Source organism: Macrosteles quadrilineatus, unplaced genomic scaffold (assembly GCF_028750875.1).
Source record: "Macrosteles quadrilineatus isolate MER2022 unplaced genomic scaffold, UCM_ALF_1.0 Scaffold_7__1_contigs__length_78375512, whole genome shotgun sequence".
NCBI lineage: Eukaryota > Metazoa > Arthropoda > Insecta > Hemiptera > Cicadellidae > Macrosteles > Macrosteles quadrilineatus.
Genome location: NW_026542600.1, coordinates 75,107,847 through 75,129,884, shown reverse-complemented (window position 1 = coordinate 75,129,884; position 22,038 = coordinate 75,107,847). Strand labels below are relative to the sequence as shown.

General features: G+C 32.0%; 1 protein-coding gene across 1 annotated transcript in view; it reads left to right on the top strand.

Annotated features, from left to right (window-relative positions):
- LOC128999085 (protein piccolo-like) overlaps positions 1 to 20,748 on the top strand; it is a 44,310-nt gene extending 23,562 nt beyond the window's left edge. Inside the window, exons 9-10 of the mRNA XM_054425441.1 lie at positions 2,832 to 3,005; positions 18,954 to 20,748. Coding sequence (XP_054281416.1) covers positions 2,832 to 3,005; positions 18,954 to 20,273 — 1,494 coding nt within the window. The 3' untranslated portion in view covers positions 20,274 to 20,748. The remainder of the gene's footprint in view (positions 1 to 2,831; positions 3,006 to 18,953) is intronic.
- The last annotated feature ends 1,290 nt before the right edge of the window (positions 20,749 to 22,038 follow it).

Sequence of the window (22,038 nt, the reverse complement as noted above, 5' to 3'; positions counted from 1 at the left end):
GGCTAACTTCATTCAATATAAACACTGACCATATTTTCTATACAAGGAAACAGAGGTAATGAAACAGGGATAAACAAAACATAATGTAGCCAAAAATTACGAGGAAAATACATGCATTATATCAAAGTATCAACCAATTTACACCATATCAAAGCCAAGTAATTGAAATTAATATAACTAAAACAAATAAAAGATTACAAAATTAATCATATTGCTCAGTCTATTTTGCATAGATGTAATCTATAATTGATTCCAGTGAGTTTTAGGGGTTGTTGTCTCTGGTGTTTAAAGTCAACAGTAAAGATTTTAGTAAAAACCTTTAAAAGTCAGATCAGTACGATGATGATTAGTAGGTGTCAAACTGCTACGGGAAAACTAAAACAAACTCACAAACAAAAACAAAAGCTCGTCTATTTTTTACCAAACAAACTTCTACAAACTGCAGAATTATAATTCATTAACTAAACTCAACCTTATAGAATTTGTATAGTGTTTTTCATGTCAGTGTATGAATAACTATATTACAAATAAATAATTAATACTGTATAAATAGCAGATTTGTTATTCATAGCATACACGAAACCTATACCCTAACTTACACCACTTTTACTGCACACATTTTAGCTTAGATTAAGAGATTTTTTTGACAGTAAATAGATTATTACAATAATCTAGGTTATACAATTTTATCAGGTAACTTACTAGCATTTCTGAAATTAGTAGTGACTGTGCTAAATTATTCTCATGACAGACTCACCGCTCTTTTAAAAAGCCTTTCTGAACACCTACATAAGCCATCATTACCATAATTATTTTTAACTCAAAAATTACCCTTACAGCCACTTATTTGTTTTCACACAAAACTATTTTCTATTGAATAACGGAATTTAGTAATGAATTGACATTTCGTACATGTATTATTAATGCAAAGACCTGTTTCAAGAATAAATATTATTTTTTTATAATTCTTTGTTTTAAAATGGCGGGCGTTTAAAATCTTAAAGCTTAAATAACATGAAAGTAACAGAGGTAAACAAAACTACTTATGCTATGTTTTATTTAGACAATCTTATAACAAAGCTAACTATACCAAATTTAAGAAAATTGGTTCACAAATATGGAAGAAAATTTACTTTTAAGATACTGAGTATAAACAAATATCTGCGATTATTAAGTCATAAATGCTAGTTAGCTAAAACAATCAGCTGTTATAATATTGTTAGTTATCTAATGAGGGAATAGTTATTTGTGTAACTAGTGGGTGAAGTGGCACTTTGCTGCACACAAAAGAAATGTTTACGCACTAGCCGTAGGGCGAGTGTGGAAAGCTTCTCGAATGCAGCAAAGGCAGTTTGCACTCGCGTTACACATTATATTTTTCCTACAGTTGCTATAAAGCAAATAAATAATTTTTCTTTCAAACACTGTACAACACGTTTTTATGTTAGGTTAAATCCAAACATTAAACAAAATGGAAAACGCTGCACCAGCTGATCGAAGTCGTAATATCTTTAAGTGTTGCCAACTTAATATCAAGCGTACACGTATTGCGTGCCTAATTAAAGCACGCTGTTTAGTGTTGTTTGGTTGGAATACTGGTGTGCGGCAAACAAAAAAACTGTGTGGCAAAAGTAAGTAGATGCAGCAATTCTCAACTTTCTGTGCCATAATCAGTGCAAGGAAGGCCACTTTGTTAGGTGACTGAAGAAAAAATATTGTTATACACAGTTACAATCAAATTGTCGAAATAAGACATTGCCACAACAGTTATGTTTGCATAATTAGTTTTTATGTTATTTGAGTTTAAAATATTAAATAGTAGACATTTTGAAACTAACCATTATAAAAAATCATTCTTTTTCTTAAAATAGTTCTTTATGTTTTTAATACATGTATATGTACCAAATTTTTATTCACTACAACAAGGCGTTAAAAATAAAAATAGTTATGTGAAACAAAATTGCGGCTGTACGGATGATAACCTTTTGGAGAGTTTTGGAAATTATTTTAATTTGCCTTTGGTGCAGAATTTTTTTCTTAAAACGTCAGTACAGTGTTCAGGGATACCCTGTGTATAGTAGTACTTGTGAACACCTGAAATAAAATAATAATTAGTAAAAATGAAAGGAAAGAGAGTAGTTCACAACGAATTACAGATCCCAAAATGCCATTATTTTTTTTCTATTCCTGATCGAAAATGTCCAAAATTATCCCTAAATAACGAATGTGATATTTTTGAAAAACTGACGATAGAATAATGGTTTTGGAATGTGTATACATAATAACTGAAATGTACATATAGAACTAAATACATTGGCAGAATGCAATCTAGATTATTTCACAAGCCTGATTTTTACGTTTAAAAAATACAAACAAAAACACTCTATAAAAACCCAGCAGAGAAGAGTCATCAATCAGGTCCAGACAAGGTATCATCAGAGAGCTTACACGATGTACTTCAAGAACTCAACTGATGGTATGGTTATCACCTTGTCTTACTTAACCATGATCTACACTATATACAGTTTACATATAACACTCATTCAATCAAATCGTGTGTTTTTCATTTTATTTTTCAGGCTTCAGTTAAATTGGTTTATGAGTTGAGAACATAAATTTATCATATCTGGTAACCTCTACATGTATATATTACATTGGGGTTACAATATGAAATAAAATCAAAATAACTTGGGCTTTTACAGCTCAGTTCTAGACATGCGTTTTAAATAACAAAACTTTCCCGAGTGTAAATTTACCTTCTAATTTTGTAAGATCCATATTTATTCTTTGAAAGCAGTGGGCAAAAGTTCAATTAACATGTAATTTTTCAGATTGAAGATCAAAAACTTGAGGTTAAAGCTCAGAGCAAGATTGGATCTCTTGATAACGTAAAGCACAAACCAGGAGGTGGGGATAGAAAGATCTTCGATGACAAGGAGTACCTTCGCCAGATGAGTGGATGCACCAGCAGGGCGGCCAGTGAGGGAATTCCATCAGGAACTCAGGTAAAGAAGCGTAATTGGGCTAGCTCGGGAAATCTCAATTATCTAGATCCTAATTTAAGTACTAGCATTACTATTCTAAAGGCCTCATCAGAGAATTCCATTGCTACTCCCAAAGAGGATTACTATTCTAAGTCATTTCTCTCAGGAAATAAATCCTCATCCTTAAATTCTATAAGAAATATGAGTCATCTTGACGATGATTCACTAATTGAAATTGGCAAAACTGATATTAGCAGTGGGAATAAATCTCAAAATAATGAATTTTCAGACGTTAAAACTCTTCACCATATAGATAGTGTTGATGGCAAAATCTCATTAAACTTAGTTGAGGTAAAGTCCCCTTCTTATATTGAAGAATCAAAAGACACTTCATCTGAAATGGAGTTTAATCTTGAGCGAGTAAAAGAACCTTCTTTTGAAAATTTGAGTGACTATTCTGCTTCCAGTCCTCCTACTAATAACGAATTCTACCAACCCCTTTCTAGTAAAGAATGGGAACTGTCTAATACCTTTCAAAGTGAAGTTAAGTACAATGATGAGCCTGAACTAAATATGATGAATTACTCCAAAGTCATGACAGACACATCAGGAATTGTATTAGGCAATAACATCAGTTTAGACAAGTATGGACCATGTGACAGAGAAGTAGTAACAACAATTGATGATCTAAACAATTCTATTCTGCCGAGGAGAGATAGTGCAACCAATGAAACATTTCAACAACAAAATTTAATTGCTGATAATACCCTTCAAAAATATCACGCATTAAGTAATGAAATTCTCTATGAAAGGGGTGAGGCGATTGATGAAATGTTGTCAAGGAAGAATATTTTAACTGATCCTACATCTGACAGTGACCATGAAGTATATGATATGAAGTTGGAATCAGATCCTTCGTCAAAGACTACAATGCAAGAAAGAGACATGAAAGAGAGAGTGTTTATTGATACTAATAAAATAATGCCAAGAAGTGGTTTTGAAACCTCAACCATGGAGTTGGTAAATGACTACACTGTAAATAACCATGAAATACGTGATGAAAAGATACCAAATGATCATCCAACAAAAACAGTAACAGAAGAAAATGATCACGAATACTACAATGAGCTTTCAGAAAAAGATTTTCCTAAAGGCTTTGTAACCTCAGGTAGCGATCATGATACTTACGTTGTCGAGTCAGATAAAGATTCTCGTGGGTATTTTTTAATGTTAAGTAGCGAAAATGAAACATATACTGAAGATTCTAGAAATAATCTGCCTCCAAATGCGATAACATCAGAGAGTGACCATGAAACTCACACTATAAAATTAAGAAATAATGTTCCTCCAAACTCAACAGCACCAAGTAATGATCATGAAAAGTTTACCCTAAAAGCAGTAAGGGATTCCGAACCAATGGCTGAGACATCAGGCAGTTATCATACAACAAACACTGTAAGGTCACCAAAGGTATTTACTGCAGATTCCATACAGTCTGCAAATGGATATGTCACTGATGTAGGCCTACAGTCACAAAACAGTTCTCCTGAAAATGCCATATCATTAAAATATGATCGTGGAACTTATACTGCAAGGTCAAAATACAATTTTCATGAAAATGCTGCATCACAAAGTGATAATAAACATGACAATGTTGAGTTAGTACAAGGTTTTCCTAAAAACAACATTAAGACTAGTCATTACAATGATATGAAGTTACAAAACTATTCTCCAGAAAATTCCATTGTATCAGAAAGTGATCATGACACTTACACAATAGAGTCAAGAAATGCCTTCTCAAAAGATTCTATGTCATCAGAAAGTAATCATAGAACATTCAGCGGAATGTCTGCCAATAACATTGTGGCAAGGAACGCAATTTCTGGAATCAACCATGTAATCAGTATTGCAGATTCTTTTGACTCTTTAAACTACAATGGTGGTTTAAACAAAAACAATGTTAGTACAAATGTAACCAACCCTAAAAACAAAGCAAAACATCACAATAATCATACAAAAATCGATGAACGTAGATCTCGAAAGTCCTTAGCTAAAAGTGATATAAGCTTAAATGGTACCAAAGAAGATCCTGATAAAAATCTTGTTGATAATGACAAAAAAATAAATCAGCTAAACAAATTTGGTGCTAAACGTGTCAGCAAGAGGAAATTGCACCGTAAAATATGTAAAGGTAATCAGTTAAATGGTAAACACTTCAGCGATGGTTTGGATTCTTTTGAATCCAATACATCTGAACCTCACGCACAGTTAACAGATGAAGATATGTTAAGTTCTGAGGAACTAACAAAAATAAATGTTTCTAAATCAAATATTCCCAAAAACCTTGTGAAAAGTGAGGGTTTTGAGGAAATTAAAAGTGATATCACGACAAAAGGCGTTGCAGATGATTTTAGCAGCACACAAAATGAAAAATCATCAAAGTTAAGCGAAATAGTAACACCTCATAATGAAACTGAAGAGAAGAAAAGAAAATGCTTAACAAATGATAACACTATCAATCCTCACAGCAATATTATATTGGGAATCGGTAATAATCGGATTGACAAAAACCACCCAGGCTGGCAAGAAATAGAGAGAGATTCTAATAGTAATTCTTCCACTGCTTTTTTGGACCAAGCAGTAAAAGCCGTAGAAAATAGTAAACAAGCTCAAAATGTTTCAAATCACTCAGGTCAATTCAAAAATACTCCTCAAAATTCCAAAAAATATAACAATGAACAAAAAATGTTTGGAAGCGAAATAAGTGTTAAAGGGCTGTTACAGGGAAACCGTTCCTCAACTAATCACTCACAAACTGCGTCTGAGAAACCTGAAGGGGCAGTTAACCAATATTCAATAGAGGGTAAAAAAAAGTATTATGAGGATGAAATAAATGGAAGACCTACTAACCACTCTTCTATGGAAGCCCAGGAAAGGATAATCTTCAATGGGAGACAATTTTTTGACAAATTTGATTTGTGTAAAACCCCAATCATAGTTCCTCTTGGGTCATCATCCTTAGTTCTGTATCAGGATCAACATGGTAAAGAGGTCCTACAGATCTTAAAAAAGGGAAATAAATAGACACATTAAACTAAACAAAAATACAAGACAGGTCCCCTCGTTTTTAGTTTTTGAACTAAGAAACATAGGTAACAAGTTCATTAGACCCTTAAAAATATAGATTCAAACCTTTACAAACATACCTCGTAAATCTAAAATAAAATCTACACTTCTGTACATAAATCAAATAACATATGCACACTATCAACTGTATTGAACAGTTGGATACAGCACACTTTATCAAATGATATGTGATCGATTGAATAACTTATATAATTTACAAGCCTAAGTATACAGTAATCGGTAATAAATTAAAATATTCCTATTAAGGGAGATTCTAGAGGTAGAAACAAACGTTTGAATTGTTGAGAGGAGACTAAATTAATTAGACCAGTTAAAACTGAATGCAATTTACATTTTTGAGGCTTAAATATTAGGCTAAATCCTAACTTATTTTCAGTTAAGTTTAATACATTTCTAAACACTGGAAACTCTTATCAGAAAGTAAAATTAAGGTATTTTTTCTTATTATACACTAACAATAATATTCAATAAGAAATGTTTTCATTATTTAATTAAATCCTTTGGTGTCAATCACTTGTCACCAAAGTGAGCACTGGGAAAAATATTAAAAACATGTTTTGCACCATCTTATCTTCATCATGTTTCACAATTGGTTTGAAGATCAAATTTAAAATTTTAATTATAAATTAAACAGTTCGGGTATTCAGTAGTATAGGTAGGTGAGTATTTTAATGGTACCACAATCTGTAGAAACCCATGCAATTGTACCCCTGTTGAAAGTATTTTGATGTGTTTTGTCTTGGTTGTACTTTGAACCAGTTCCTGCCCTGATGTAAGGTCAGTTTCAGAGTAGTTTTGTAAAAGTGATAGTTACACAATTTGGAGTGTTTCACTTAATAGCAAGCACTGAGTAAAAGAATGGTTTTATAAATGTGCATCAAATTAAGCAAATAGTTGTCACCAATGCAACTTCAAATCACTTAGACTTTGGCTATGGGCATAGGCTTGGGAAATAGTATTTAAATTACAATTATTTGACAAAAACAAAACACAAGCAGAACTCATTTTAGGTACAATAACTAAACATACTTATCACATTAACTGACCCAAAAGACTAAAGTCAACTTTTGGAAGGTTAGACGAAGGAATGGAAAGGAAAGGAAGGTTTAAGTTCTCTACATATATTTTTTCAACTCAAACTATAGCCAATAATTAAAAGAAAACAACTTACCATTAAAATTACAAAATACTGTTTAGTTTCTTCTAATTGTAACCACCCGGTACCAGAAAAATGTTTTAGTTCAGCACAAATTTTGGGTTTTATTTGTTTAATTCACGTATCCTGCTGCATGCGTAGATTCACATACACACAATCTATTGTTTTTACACAGTGGCGGTTTAGAATCGATTTAATTACCTGTAAGATTACATTTCAAATCTTTTGTTCTAAGTGATCCTATCACATATCTTAGAATAACTGAGGAAAGTATTTAACATTACCTAATGCATAAATTTGGAAAAAAATCATATCTAGTGTTTCTTATACCAGATGAAAAGTATTGTTTATCATACATTTCAATATTCTATATAATTTACTTTGCTCCACATTAACTTTGAATTTTAATTTTCTAAGATTGATACTGGTTTAATTTGTTAATGTTAATTATTTCAGCTAAAATATAAAGCATTCATCAATAACATGTATCACCTTAAAAATAATATGGTAACTGATTAGTTTCCAATATCAAAAGTTGTAAGATGACATAAAAGGGGTAAATAGTGGATCTACCCTTTGTGAAACCCATGTTTCTTATTGATGATCTATAAAAAAAAAACCAAGAATAATTTCTATTAACAAAAAAAAGGGAACCACCAATTTAAATAACTTTTCAACATTATATTAGATTATCTTTTTTGTTTTTGTTGGCTGTGTTCTTGATTAGGATGTTTGAGTGACATTATATAGCATATATGCATTTTGTTAGCTTGTAGGGAATCTTCAGGGTGTCTTCTTAAGCAATCTTCTTATCACTAAGTACAACTGTAAATAAATTAACATTGAAAAAAACCTGTGTTCTGTTTATGCTGAATATTTACACACATTGAAATATATGGAGTATAGTATTAGTGATAAGAAGATAGTTTATGAAGACCCCACGAAGATGCCACACAAGCTGATGAAATGCATAGGGTGACTCAAACATCCTACTCAAGAACACAGGTAACAACAAAAATAGGTAATTTAATATAATTCAATTTTTTAAACGTGGGATAGCATGAAATGAATTTAAAATTCACAAGTAAGCCAAATAGGCTTATGGATGATGACAATTTATTACAACCATTACTCATAGTTATTTAGGATCATGTAGACACAGGGTTTGCTATCTCCCATTCTTGATTTGCACCCTAGAGTAGAGTAGCATAGTATATGCTTGATTGCTATCATGCTTGCTTACAGAGTCCTATGCACATGAGCCAATCTCAGACCTCGGTCAACTCCAATTCTCAGTCGCAAGAAGCCAGCTAAACACCTCGTCTCTACATGTTACTCGTCCGTTCGTTTAGTCCTCCTCTACCACTAGTGATGTGACAATTCTAGCCTTGTAACACTTAAACTTGAGTCCTAAACGGACCTGATTTGCATTTTAAAATCAAGTAATTGACTTGGCCGTTTATGGTTCTTGAAGCTTATATCCAAGTGAAGCAAGAATTCGGTACTCTATAAAGCAATTTCTTCTTCTACGTCCTTACATTACTGCTAGATGTACTGTAAAACAACATATGAATTCCATGATTTTTTAATTTGAGTTCATGGTATTATAGCCCTTTGATAACTAATATAAATATAAAAATGAACTGTATTTAAACTGCTTTCAATTAGAGTTTGATTTTTCAGGTTAAACTGAGTTTAAATCTGAAGCGCTTTGTACTCTTGTGTCCACATACCCTTGACTTGCCACATCACTAGTTTACCATCACTGTTGTGCCTTGTTCACTTTGGTGTCACATTTCAATTAAATTCAATTCACAGTATTGTACAGTATTGTCATTTTGTGTAGCAAGGCCTAAAGGAGGAGGAGAAGTTGACCTTTGAAATTTATGTTCTGGCGTATTAGTGGGGTTAAATTCATTCTAAATGTTTCTACTGACCAGCTTAAACTAGCAATCCACGTACAAGTTCTTCCAGTAGAGACATGCACAGAGAAAAGGAGTTCATCTGAACAAGCTATTTTTCATCACAATGAGTGATGATCAAGTTTTTTTTTTGCATTTGACATAGTAAAATTATAAGTTTTTTCACAGGAGTTTGTACCCAATAAGTAAACCTAAAGCACAACTAGTAAATAAAATTATTTGTTATCCTCTATTTTTGATAATTTTTTCAAATGTATGTAAATAGTCTGATCACAATTATGCAACAACATGAAGTAGTGAAGGCCAACCAATATGCCAATTCCTCGTCTCTAAACTGGATTTGCTCACTGCTCTGTATAAAAACAAGTGCAAGTTTTTTGCCTCACTCTACACTTATATCTTGATTTCCATTTAACAAGATCATTAATATAAAAAAAACTGTAATATGCAGGAAGGCTCATAAAGATTGTCGGATTTGGACCATTAGTGGGTGTAAGGGAATTATAAATATCGTATAGCAAACTGCATATCGGTCACAATGTTCAGTTCTACTAGGTAAGTTGTAGAAGATTGGACACAGTAATATAGCCATGAAGCAGTTTTTAGAAGTAAATCTTGAACTATAGGCTGCATTTTAGAGGGATACAGGCTCTGAAACATTGACACTAATATTGTCAAAGTTTTCTTGAGCTACAGGTACGCATTTGAGGTTTGATATTTTCTTTGCTGAACCCTTTGTTGGAGAAGGAATTACTCAGCAAAGGACTGATTTGCGATCAGAAATCAGTCTATAACCCCCAACAATCATTAGATCATAAATTGTCTATGTATGATAATGTAGGATTCCCGTTTCTAGGGATACATCTCCACAATTTAAACATAATGCTCCATCTTCCATTTTCTTATCTACAGAGAAGCTGTTAATAGAAGTTAGGGACAACCGTTCATTCTACTTCATTCGTTAGTGGGTGTTCAAATCCAACTATTCTTTTGCACCATCCTGTACTATTCATTTTAGGTACTCATTGTTCCCCTATGGCCATGTACTTCTGATTATGATATGTATATAGATACTCACATACCACTTGATTACCACTCTGATCAAAATATCACAGTTACTTGTATAGACACAAAGTCTTGCTGATAAATTGGTAGTTTTGTTGCAGTCCATCCAGTAAAAAATGTTGTCACAGTCGATGAACCATTTTGGAAATATAAAGCAAGGCAGTATAAGTCTTACACACAAATTCCTTAACTATACTACTTTAGAGTTTACTTTTATTTATTTTTAACCAACACCATGCCCTACAGCTAACATGGGAAACACTAATGAGAAAAAAAACAAGTTTAGTAAACTAAGCTCAACAAAAACACAATTATAATAGAATGTCTTTATAGTGAATTTCAAACTAAGAAATGTTCTTACACCATAGTAACTACCAATTAGCCTAAAAAATAGGAGGGCTTAAAATCATTTACCTGGTCAAGGTAAAATAAGACAATGCATTTGCAGCCTCACTTCTTTGGTTTTAAGGGGTAGGGTAATACAGTGCACAATATTACCTTAAGAATACTTTAACCAAAAAACAAAAATAACACAGGGCACAACAATGGGTAAGGTAGAGATGGGTCCAAGACCACAACATAGCAAATAAGACTTCATATAAATAAGAAGGTTGTTAGTTTAATCTCTATTAACTTTACTTTTGTTAAGCTGTACGTTATTATGCATTGAGTTACCTTGGATGAATCCATATTTAAAACAGTTCAGATTAATTATGTTTAATTAATTAGATTTATTAAATTTGGAAAACCAATGTATCAGCAAATTTTGATAAGCAGAAGTGTTCTCCCAGTAGTGATCAGTTTAGTGCACGGAGGATTTTGAAAATTTGGGCAAATATTTTTAATTATAAAGTATTTTATTTCTCTTTTAATCATATTTTAGATATGAATAGCAAAGAGAAACTCAGATGAGAGTGTAAATAATTGCTGAGTAGTGGAGTTGTTTAGCACTCCTTTTGTGATGCCAAAGTCGCCAGTTCAATCCTGAAATAACACCTTGATGATTTAATAAAACAGGACTAAGCTGTCCTTGATAATTGGGCTTTTGATAAATGATTCTTGCTAAAGAAACATCTAATCTAAGTCAGTAATAGAGCTGTATGGATCGTGTCAATTAGATTGGCAAGCTTACCACCAAGCTTTCGTTATTTTGTGCAGTGATCTCAAAGTTAATTGTCGTTAGATTATTTTAATACCACTGGTAGCGGGACTCTCAGTGTTAACGGGAGCCATTCCCTCATCATTCTCACATGCCATCCTAATTGACATGATCTTTGCCTCATTGATTCAATGCTCAACATTCACTCATATTCACCTTAAACTTGAGTGATTTAGTCATGATTTTTTCAGAAAAGGCTAAGGCTGGACAAAATAAAACACCAAATAGTTGTCATGTATTAAATAGAGTGGAAATTTGTTATTAGAATAAATATAATTAGTTTAGTTTTTTGGCTTCATTGATTGAAGAACTATAAAAAACTAAACCAGCACATATCAAGGTAAGCACAAACCATCTTATGCATCAACTACTATATTGTTTTTAAGGTCACAATTGCTTACAACGATAACTTAAATAAATATAATTCGTTAACAGTATAGTTTCAGTCTTATTCTTCTTTTGCCGGTGATGGAATAAAAAACCATGCTGTTGTTATTGTTGTTTGTTGTTGTAGCTATTAAGAAAGCACCTGTTACAATTTATAACTTTTAAATATCTGTTGAATTAAATTTATATGGAAGAAAAAAATTATAAAAACACAATCTTAAACTGATTAGTTCACATTACTTATACAGGGTGGATGAAAAGTAACTCACACCCCCCTTAACTTTTGAACCTTTTGAGATATTCGAAAAATTTTCAAAATTAACCATCATTATTGTAGCCCCTCATATCTAAGAAGGCTGCAAATGGATTTCAAATATCTCAAATGTTTGAAAAGTTAAGGGGGGGGGGGGGCAAGTTATACTTTTCAGCCACCCTGTATATGTAACTATACCTATGTTACTGTGTACTATACACTTAACTATGTAACTATGTTATATGTAACTACAAATTTCCTTTATACTCACTTTACACTCTGGTATCAAAAATGTGTGATGAGTTTTCTCATAAACTTTCTTATTTAGATATTTTGCCCAAATTTTCAGACATGGCTTGCCTTATGCCCAAGAGGGTTTGTACTGACTAGGATAAGAGTAGAGTTAGAAAATAAAATGTATTCTTTTACTGTAGGAGCACTCTTTTTACATAAATTGTGTAGTCTCTCACAACACAGGTTTTAAACAGCAAATATTCTAATGCATTGTTAAACTTCTCTTAGTTATATTGTATTGGTAATGAGTTACAATATGTAATGTTATAATTCAGTTTTATTGTAGCAGTAGATTCATTACCCTTGATAGATTTTTCCGAGGATAAAAATGTAGAAAACGTTGGCATTAAAATTTAAAAAGATTACCAGAGAGTCAGTGGCAATAATTCAATAATTTTGTTTGGTCCAAAAGCAAGGAATACAACACATAACGGTTTAATAAGAGCTGTATTTACTTTAGTTTTTTTCATAGATTTTTTATTCTCGTTTGTTAAACCTTTTAAATTAAAATATTTATGTTGAATGCAATTGAATTAGGTTCTTGATTTTGTTTATTTGAAAGATAAAGTAAAAGTTGCAAAACGTGCAACTGACTTTAGAGATTTTTTTGTAACTAAATTTTAAAATATCTAGTTGAGTGGTATAGTCTTGTTAAAAATAAAAATCACTATTTCTGTGGGGTGGATTTCACTTTATATAGCATACTGGTTGATTTCAGGACTAGAATTTTGCAATGTCAAACATAATATATTTGTAACCCTCATGTTTTGTCATATGCTGAAAAGAGTAGCCTATATTTTTGCTGAATTAGGTACCTACTTCATCCTGAATTATTATTTCACATTTATTTTGTTAATTATGAAAATAGCTCATTGTAGGTTAGATATAGTGTACCCAAGTTCATAAGTCATTCACAGTTCTGTTAATAAGTTGTAATTTAAATACTAAACTGGTGAACACACATACTTTTTTATGATTGGTAATATATTACTGTAGTATTAAGGTTTCATTTTTAACATTTACTAAAAAAAGGTTATCAATAACAGAATAAAGGTTGGTAAAAATCTTTTTTATCCTATAAGACAACATACATTGCAGTTTTTCTATAATATATAAAGCATATAGAATAAAACTTACATAGCTGGCTAAGGAGAACCAGTTTATGTATGCACTTTTAAGTCTGTTTGAGAGATTAGTAGTGAATATATTTTTTAATTTTATGTAAACTCTTGCAACTTTTATATCAACTCATTTTATTTGTATTATACTGCTCTAGCAGAAACACCACAAATTCTAAATAGGAACTTGGTTGTGAGACTTAAATGTTAAATATGCAAAAACATTTCCTCCATTTCTTTGTTTACAACGCATTTGTCTTATTTTCTTATATTTCTTTGTAAATATGTCTTTAAAAGTTTTCCATGAAAATCCGTATTGTGAATTTCTATAGACATAAGAAGTAGTTATTACTTAAGTAATCATACAAAAAACCTCGGTCTGGGACTACAGTAATTTTTTGTCTTAGAATCCCTAGAAGCCAAAATTGTTTTATATATACATGTCTGGAGATACAATAATTTTGATGAAATTTGGATCTAACAATAAAATTATTTAAAATGGTTTTACAAAACAACCTGATCCGATACTCTTTGATTATTGAGCTTTTTACCTCAAATATATAACGTTAAATATTTAATTATTCCTTCATTTTTTTGCATGAAAAGAAAAACATATGCTGATTGGTTAACTATTTAGAGTGCTAAATGTCTCAATGAGAAAGCACACTAATCAGAGTAGATTCCTAGTTTATGGACAATGAACTTCAGCTAACTTTCTTAAATTTGGTAAATTTATTATTTATTTTATGTTCGGCTTTTAAAAGTTCTCCTCAAAAACACATTGTGTTCTCCTAGTAGCAAGAATCCAAAGTAATCGTTGTGCAAAGTGTTGTTTTTTATCTTTTGAACCTCTATAGTCTAACAACAATATTGTCAGTTTAACAATAACATATTATTAGACTACTATAGGTGGTAACATTTGGGGGACATTTTAACTACTACAACACTAATCTACCATAAACTAAACAATTCTCAAGAGTGCTCAAACAAATTAATGAGATTGAATTTTTATAAATATCCTAGTTTTTTCTTAGTATACAGTTTAAAAGGTGTGTATTTACAAATATGCTTCACTCCAAAGATGATTGGGAGTTTGAAAACCTATGTATTATTAATAAGAAGTTGCTGTAAAATACTATTATAATTAGTTGATACATTATTTTTTGTGTTTAAAAATTTATGAGAGAAAGCTGCTGCAATGTAAATGTTAAGCTTTTTATAGTTATTGTATAGCTTAGTATAATGAATTTGATTCTTTTTCGCTCAATACATTTTCACTGAGACATTGTAAGTATAGACCAGCTTCACCCTGTACTGTATATTTGTAAATCGTACCCCATTGTTTTATTGTATTGTATTTATTATCTAAATACAAGAATGCTCTTATATCATTATTGCTTTTGTTGTTGGCTTCATGGCCGTAAACCCTTTATGCTTGTGGCTTCCTATTTTATTTCCTTCTGTTATTTAGTTTTCAGCACAATATTTTCATTTTCAACTCAAAAACATACATTTACAGGCGATTGTGCTATATTCAATCCAGTTATTGGGTTATTGATTTTATTTGTAAATTTTAATTAAGGCGCTGACCCCTTAAGAGGTAAGGTAAAGTTTCGGGAAATTATGCAATGGCACCAGTCCAGCAAAACCACTGCAGGCTTGAAAACAAAGTAATATTTACTTTATAATTAAAGAAAATCAAGTTCGGGTGAATTTGACACTGAAATGTATTTTAGAATTTTGGGTGTTTGGTACTGTACCTGTGGGAGTGTTTCTGAATTTAAGTTTATCCTTTCAAAACTTTTTGGACTATAAAATAAGGTTTTAAAAAATAAAATAAAAACAAACAAATAAAAATACACATAAATCCACAGAAAGCCTCATTAACAATTACTTTAAAGCTTTTCAAATTAGGTAATGTATTGGGTGATTTTCATTCAGTTCTGCTTATTTTGTATGTTCAACATTTTATAAAGATTGCTGCATAAACTCTAACCCTTCTCATATTTTTAAACAGCCATTATTTTTTACAAATCATGAGATTTGTACTATAGGCAAGGGCAGCGAAGAAGAGTTAATTTGTGACTGTCACAACAAGACCATTAACTCAGAATCCATTGTTTTCTCACTGTTTACAAACAATAAAAAACACTACCATTTTTACACACATTATAACTCTCCACAATTTGATTATTGAAATCTATTATCTCACTACTGATAATGATTCCTTCAGACAGGTAACTACTGCAAAATAAGCTTCTACTTATATCCAGCCATCCTGTCATGAGTTAAAAGGATAAACTGACAAACTGTGAAAGAGAAATTCCCTATCAACATGCAATGCATTAGATCCCTTTAAGAGGCAAAAAAGATTTTTTTTTGTATTTGTTGAGAAAACTACATGTTAGTAAAGTAACTAGAAGTTAGTAAAGCATGTCTAGACAGTACCAACTCAACTAAAGCAAAGCAAAAGTGCACACAGTTTAACAACATATGTGGTCAATGGGTACACTGGCAACAGATGGTATGAAAGGCTTCAGCCGATTTTATAATGTGAGCGGTCTGAATTAAATTAACTTTATTTTATTTTATTTTGAGAATCTGGGATGAGGAAACCAGAGACAGACTGAATATGTGAGATTCAAATTCTCATATTGAATTAACATTATCTTGTGATAAATAATATCAAGTTCTCTCAGTCATTTATCAAACACAATTAAGCATTAGCCACAATTATTCCTCAACTAAACCTTACTAAACAACCCCTGTAAAGGTTAAAGAAGAGTACACACAGGTAAAACTTGGGCAACATGTCTTCAAGAACTTCTCTACATAAAATAGTCACAATCGTGCATAAATTACCAGAAGAAGATTTGAATGTTACTTCTTAGCCTAAACTGAAAAAGTTGATGTTGATACATTGAAATAATGAAAGTGTCAGTTACCAAATTGGTTTTAGAGTGATGTTCAACCTTAGGGTTGGATTACTTATACAGTTCATAGGCTCATAGGCATGATATTGAAATAGGTTGATATTGCAATCTGGTAGGTTTATGAAATTAGGTAGAATATCCAGACTCTACAAGTGTAAAATACTCTACGGTGATAGTTAAAGTGTATACACTCTATATTGTTGTATTCTCAGGCTTTAAGTGGCCAGTGAGAAAAAAACCTTACCAATTGTAAGTGGGTTTCAAAAAGAGAAATGCCATTTACATCATTAGAGCTTATAAAAGACTACACTACATGAGACTACCTTTTTACAGTATTTTTACACTACCTTTTTATGGATACAAACGTTTGGCACTTAATTAATTTTTAGTTTCAACCCATTTTCCTTGACTTCCAAAATAATTGTCTTTGAGTACCTACTCATTTAGTTCTACAGCTCATACAAAACGGAAATCTATACCTGAAATGTACCTATTTCTAGTCTGGTTTACATAGTTAACTATTCAATTAGTTCATTTTACCTTGGTAGTCAGATATTTTCATGCATCTTTGAGAATAAACAATAAAAATAAATCAATTCACATGTGCTCATTCATAACAACTCAGGTTTTTATGACATTTTTAGAACATGGCTAGACATGGGTTGGACTCTTCCTTTGTAAAAAACTTAAAAATGCCACAAACAAAACATAAACAAAATACCCCCGCCGGATGAACAGATGGTGTTTTTGGCCTCTAGGGACCTCAAAATGAAAAAAATATCTGTCCCGGGTCCAGGTCTTACCATGAGTACTACGGTAATAGCTTATTCCCTATATGGGAAATTCGCTAAAAATGTTCTCAGTAACAAAAATAACCAATGCAGAACAAGGGAATTGAGTATTTTAATTAAAATTTGTTATTGCATTTCATAACTGAGTCTGTCTAAAGGGACAATTCTTAGATTGTAATAAATGTATATTTAAAAACGTAAAACTCATATGGATTTATGACATTGTAATTCACTTTCAAAAGAAGAATATTTGAAGAATGTTTGAATCACTGTACAAAAATCAAACCCAATAGGTTTTGGGTTCACGTAAATCCCAGGAAAAGGACCAATCGTTGGATTTAATTAGCTTAAATCATATATATATATATATATATATGAAACCACTATGTGACAAATGGATATCGACCAATCAATAAGGGTACCTAGAAATAATAGTACGGCGGATTACTATAAGTATACTATAAGTAGATAGAGCGATAGAGGTTTTATGATTTTTATTTTATACCATTAAGTATTAACTTATTTGATTTTTTAAAGCTATAAGTTTGGTTAGATAAGCGTGATAATATCCAGAGAGGAAAGAGTGAGGTGTTTAAAAAATGGGATGGTTATATCTTGAGCGTTGACTTACTCTAGCTGACTTACACATAGTGTAACGTAGCTACATCAGCGTTACTTACGCGTTGCTTTGGTCTTACTAGCTATGGCCCTGATGGATGGGTTCATTAGTGAAAACTATAGTTTTTCCAAGTGCAGAAATTCAAAGATATAAAGTAGCGTCATTACTTGCATTATACAAAAACCAATATCTAGCTTACCATTGTAAGCTAACGAAAGTAATCTCACGAAGTAAGATTGTATACTTCGTGAGGTACACTAGATCAACAGTTAAGATTGCATTCTTAATCTAAGTACTCGACATATTTTATTGGTATTAAATCAATAACCAGCATTTCCTAACACGTGAAAGAATCTAACAGGCCAATATACGCTTCAATAAAACTGTAGTGGATATGAAAAAATAAAAAAAACATTGTGGTTTAGTTATTAAACAGTCAAATATAACACTGTTATTTATTACATTTATTTAATTGAAGTTTCCTAAACTTAGCTATGCACAGGAAAAGGTATTATTAAAATATAAACATAGGCCTACAAGCCTATAGTATTGTACTACAGTAACATTCCTTGGATATTCAAAACAAAATTTTTATCCAAGAACAAAATGCCATTTTATAGCTAACACGTCAATTTACTGACAACTCAAAATTTAAAGACTATACGGTATTAAACATTAAAGATTGGTGACTGGTATTTCTGTAAATTCACCACTTGTAAACAAAGTAGTTTCAGATTTTGATTTGATCTTTTTTTAATTTGTCCAGCCTTTAAATAACTTGTTGTAAATATAATGAAAGTCATCCATACCTTTTACTGCAAAGCGATTCTTGTAGTCGTACGGTTCCAGCTTGGACTCTCTGATTTGTGCTCATTTATAACAAGTCAGGTTTATATGACATTTTTATGAAAGTTTTTATACACAACAACACAACAACTGTTTCATAAAAACTTATGAGTTCATTTTCATAGATTATGAACTTATGTCTAAATAGAGAAAAAGTGACACCTTTTGCCCAAACCGGTAGCCTAGATAGGACTACAAGAATTGCTTGGCAGTAAAAGGTATATAAACCACTTATATTGAAAATTATTAAAGTTTAATTAAAATCATATCTTGTGTTAGGATGGTTGGAGGAGTGCTAGTGCTTCAAGACGTACATCCAGGGATCAGCAGACATGTGGAGACAGAAGATACCGGTCCGAGTCCCGCCTGGGCCTTCGTACACCAGAACCGAGGATGGGCATGAGTCCTAGAGAACACGAGCACTGCAGTTTGTGGGATAAGCACGACCAGGAAACCAAGGCTTTGGTCCAGGAAGAGGAAAGTCCTGAGATAAAAACTCCAGATCTTGTCACATCTGTGAAAGAGACAAGGGCACAGGAAAATACCATAGCAGAGCTCACCAGTGAAGGTAAAGACCTCAACTCTAACCAACCAATCGAAAATATCAACGCAATTGAAGCAAACTTCACTATTACACCCAAACCAGACAAAATCTCTACATGCGTAGATAAAGCCGCTAAACAAGAGGGAAAAGAAAATATCGTGATCACAGAACAGAAGAGACAGGACAATGGAGACACCAAAGATACACAAAATAAGCAACATGACAATGAAGGATTAACAGCAGCTACTGTAAGCAAACCTCTGGAAATGGAAAAAAACAAACAACAGGACAGTAAGTCACTAAAAACTGATAAGGAGGATAATTTTATTGAAATTGCAACAACTGATGTTAAACATACAAAAGAAATAGCAAATAAGAAAAATGACCAACAAGGATCAGCAACAAATGTAAATAAACCTCAGGAAGTTGAGGAAAAAAGCAAAGTAAAGAATAACACATCACTTGCAGAAAGAATCAAACTGCAGGATAGTACATCTCATGTGGATAAAAGCAAACTCCAGGATACTTCATCTCATGTGGATAAAAGCAAACTGCAGGATAGTACATCTCATGTGGATAAAAGCAAACTGCAGGATAGTACATCTCATGTGGATAAAAGCAAACTGCAGGATAGTACATCTCATGTGGATAAAAACAAACTGCCGGATAGTACATCTCATGTGGATAAAAGCAAACTGCAGGATAGTACATCTCATGTGGATAAAAGCAAACTGCAAGATAGTACATCGTCTAAAACTGAAAAGGGGGATAAGTTAAGTGAAACTGCAAAAACAGGAAGTGTGAAAAACACCACAGAAATAACAGAGCAAAACCAAAATGTTTACAAGAAACTAGAATCAAAAGAAGATACTGTAAAGGAAATCAAAGAGATTGATTGCAAAGAAGCCGTTGGTAACATCAATGTTTCAAACTCACCTGACAGTGGTGTTTCTATTTCATCTGGTAATGTAAATAATCAAAACCGCGCAGATGGCAACATGATGCAATCAGATGTAAACACTTTGTTTCCCAAACCAGGAACAAAACAAATGTAGTCTTGTAGTTTTATACAAGTAAACTAACTAACTATATTTTCATTTTGAAAGTTTTGCCTTTTGTCAAATAAACATTCCATCTACTAATTATGGAGCTTTTTTCAAAGTTTTGTCTATTTTCACAACAAGTTAATGATTTGCATTATCTTTTTTACTTATTAACGTTTTACACAAACTGTAAGTCTAGAACAGTAGTTACTGTTTGTGGTCAGGATAAACTCCAGGAAAACCAATACAGTATTGGTACTATGAAAATGTTTATCTGAATTGTATCTTGTCATGTTTCACTCCTTTTACTCTTATAAAATAATTATTTATACTTACAAAAAAATCATATCAAACGATAATGTGTATACAAATATAGATCATGGCTTTCTATCTTAAAAAACACTGATTTGCTTAAGGATATTTTAATTTATATATATTGACAGAAACAAAAATAAAACCGGAATTATTTAACCTTTACAGGTTTTGTTGTGTCACTTTCTTAATTGTACACCAACACATAAAAGTATTACACTCTTGCTTCCAATGTTTATATTTAAATAAATTGATATTTATAGGAAAACTGGTTCTATTATTTTATTTAATAAGTTTAATCTCAACAAATCATGGAAAAGTAAGGAATGGTATTGCAGATTGTACAAATTTTACAATTTTTTTCATTATTATGCGTGGTTCTTCATGTGGAATACTTTGTTTTTTTCAAATCCACCAATCTACATACATGATTTCATTTAAGGTTTAAAGATGGTCAGTTTAAGTAAGATATATTAGGTATATTAGGAACTATTACTGTACACCATTATTATTGTATGGTGGGTCATGGTGGTTATGAATGTAATATTTTGGTTACACATGCAGCTTTAGCAAAGATGTCCTCCGTGTATTTACCTTAATATTTCATCCCTGAAACGATTTCAACTAAACTTCGGACTACAGCTTAGTTAATCTGACATTTAATAGACATTCAAAGTTAATTCCATTAATTTTCTTAAGAATGTTACCACAGAAACATAAAAAGTCTAGTAATTCTTAAACTTTTTTCAAACATAGCCCATTCAATGAACATGCATCTATTAAGGCCACCTTTCGTCTTTATTTTTAACATATGACTGTTTTAAAGATACAACGAAGGCGGTTTTATAAGTAAGGGTCGGTTTCACATATAAATCTGTAGTTCGCTTATACGCCGCAACAAGCCTCATCATCAACATTTATTGGCATCATTTTTAAACAAAATGACACAAATTTCAGCTCTGCAGCTGTCATGTGCGCTTCGCTGTGTGTTTTTAAATTTTGTTTAACAATCAAATCTCTTCTGTGATGTTTTTTTTATTACAACTACAAGGAACATATCCGATGCCGACGTTCATCGCCAAATGACTGAAGAATATGTCCCTAATGCCATGAGTGAGAGTAAAGTGCGGGAATGGGTTATGGAGTGTAGAAATGCCTATGAAATAATTTTTCTTAACAGTCTTTTTTGAGAAGTCTGGGTACCCACAAAAACACAATTCCTTCTGAAATGAGCATTTTCAAGGTCATTTTAAAACTCCCTATAGCCTATTTCTGCACTTGCCACGCTATCTTTGCATCAGGGCACAGCCACCTCTAATACAAGGCCGCGGCGAGTGAAAAGCGGCAACGTCGCATCAGTGTCTTGGCGTTCGGTCGTTTTACCATTACAGTGAATGGTGGAGTCGCGTACTCTACGTACATAATCGCGTTTCTACTACCTTTAATCATTAGTAATGACATTAAA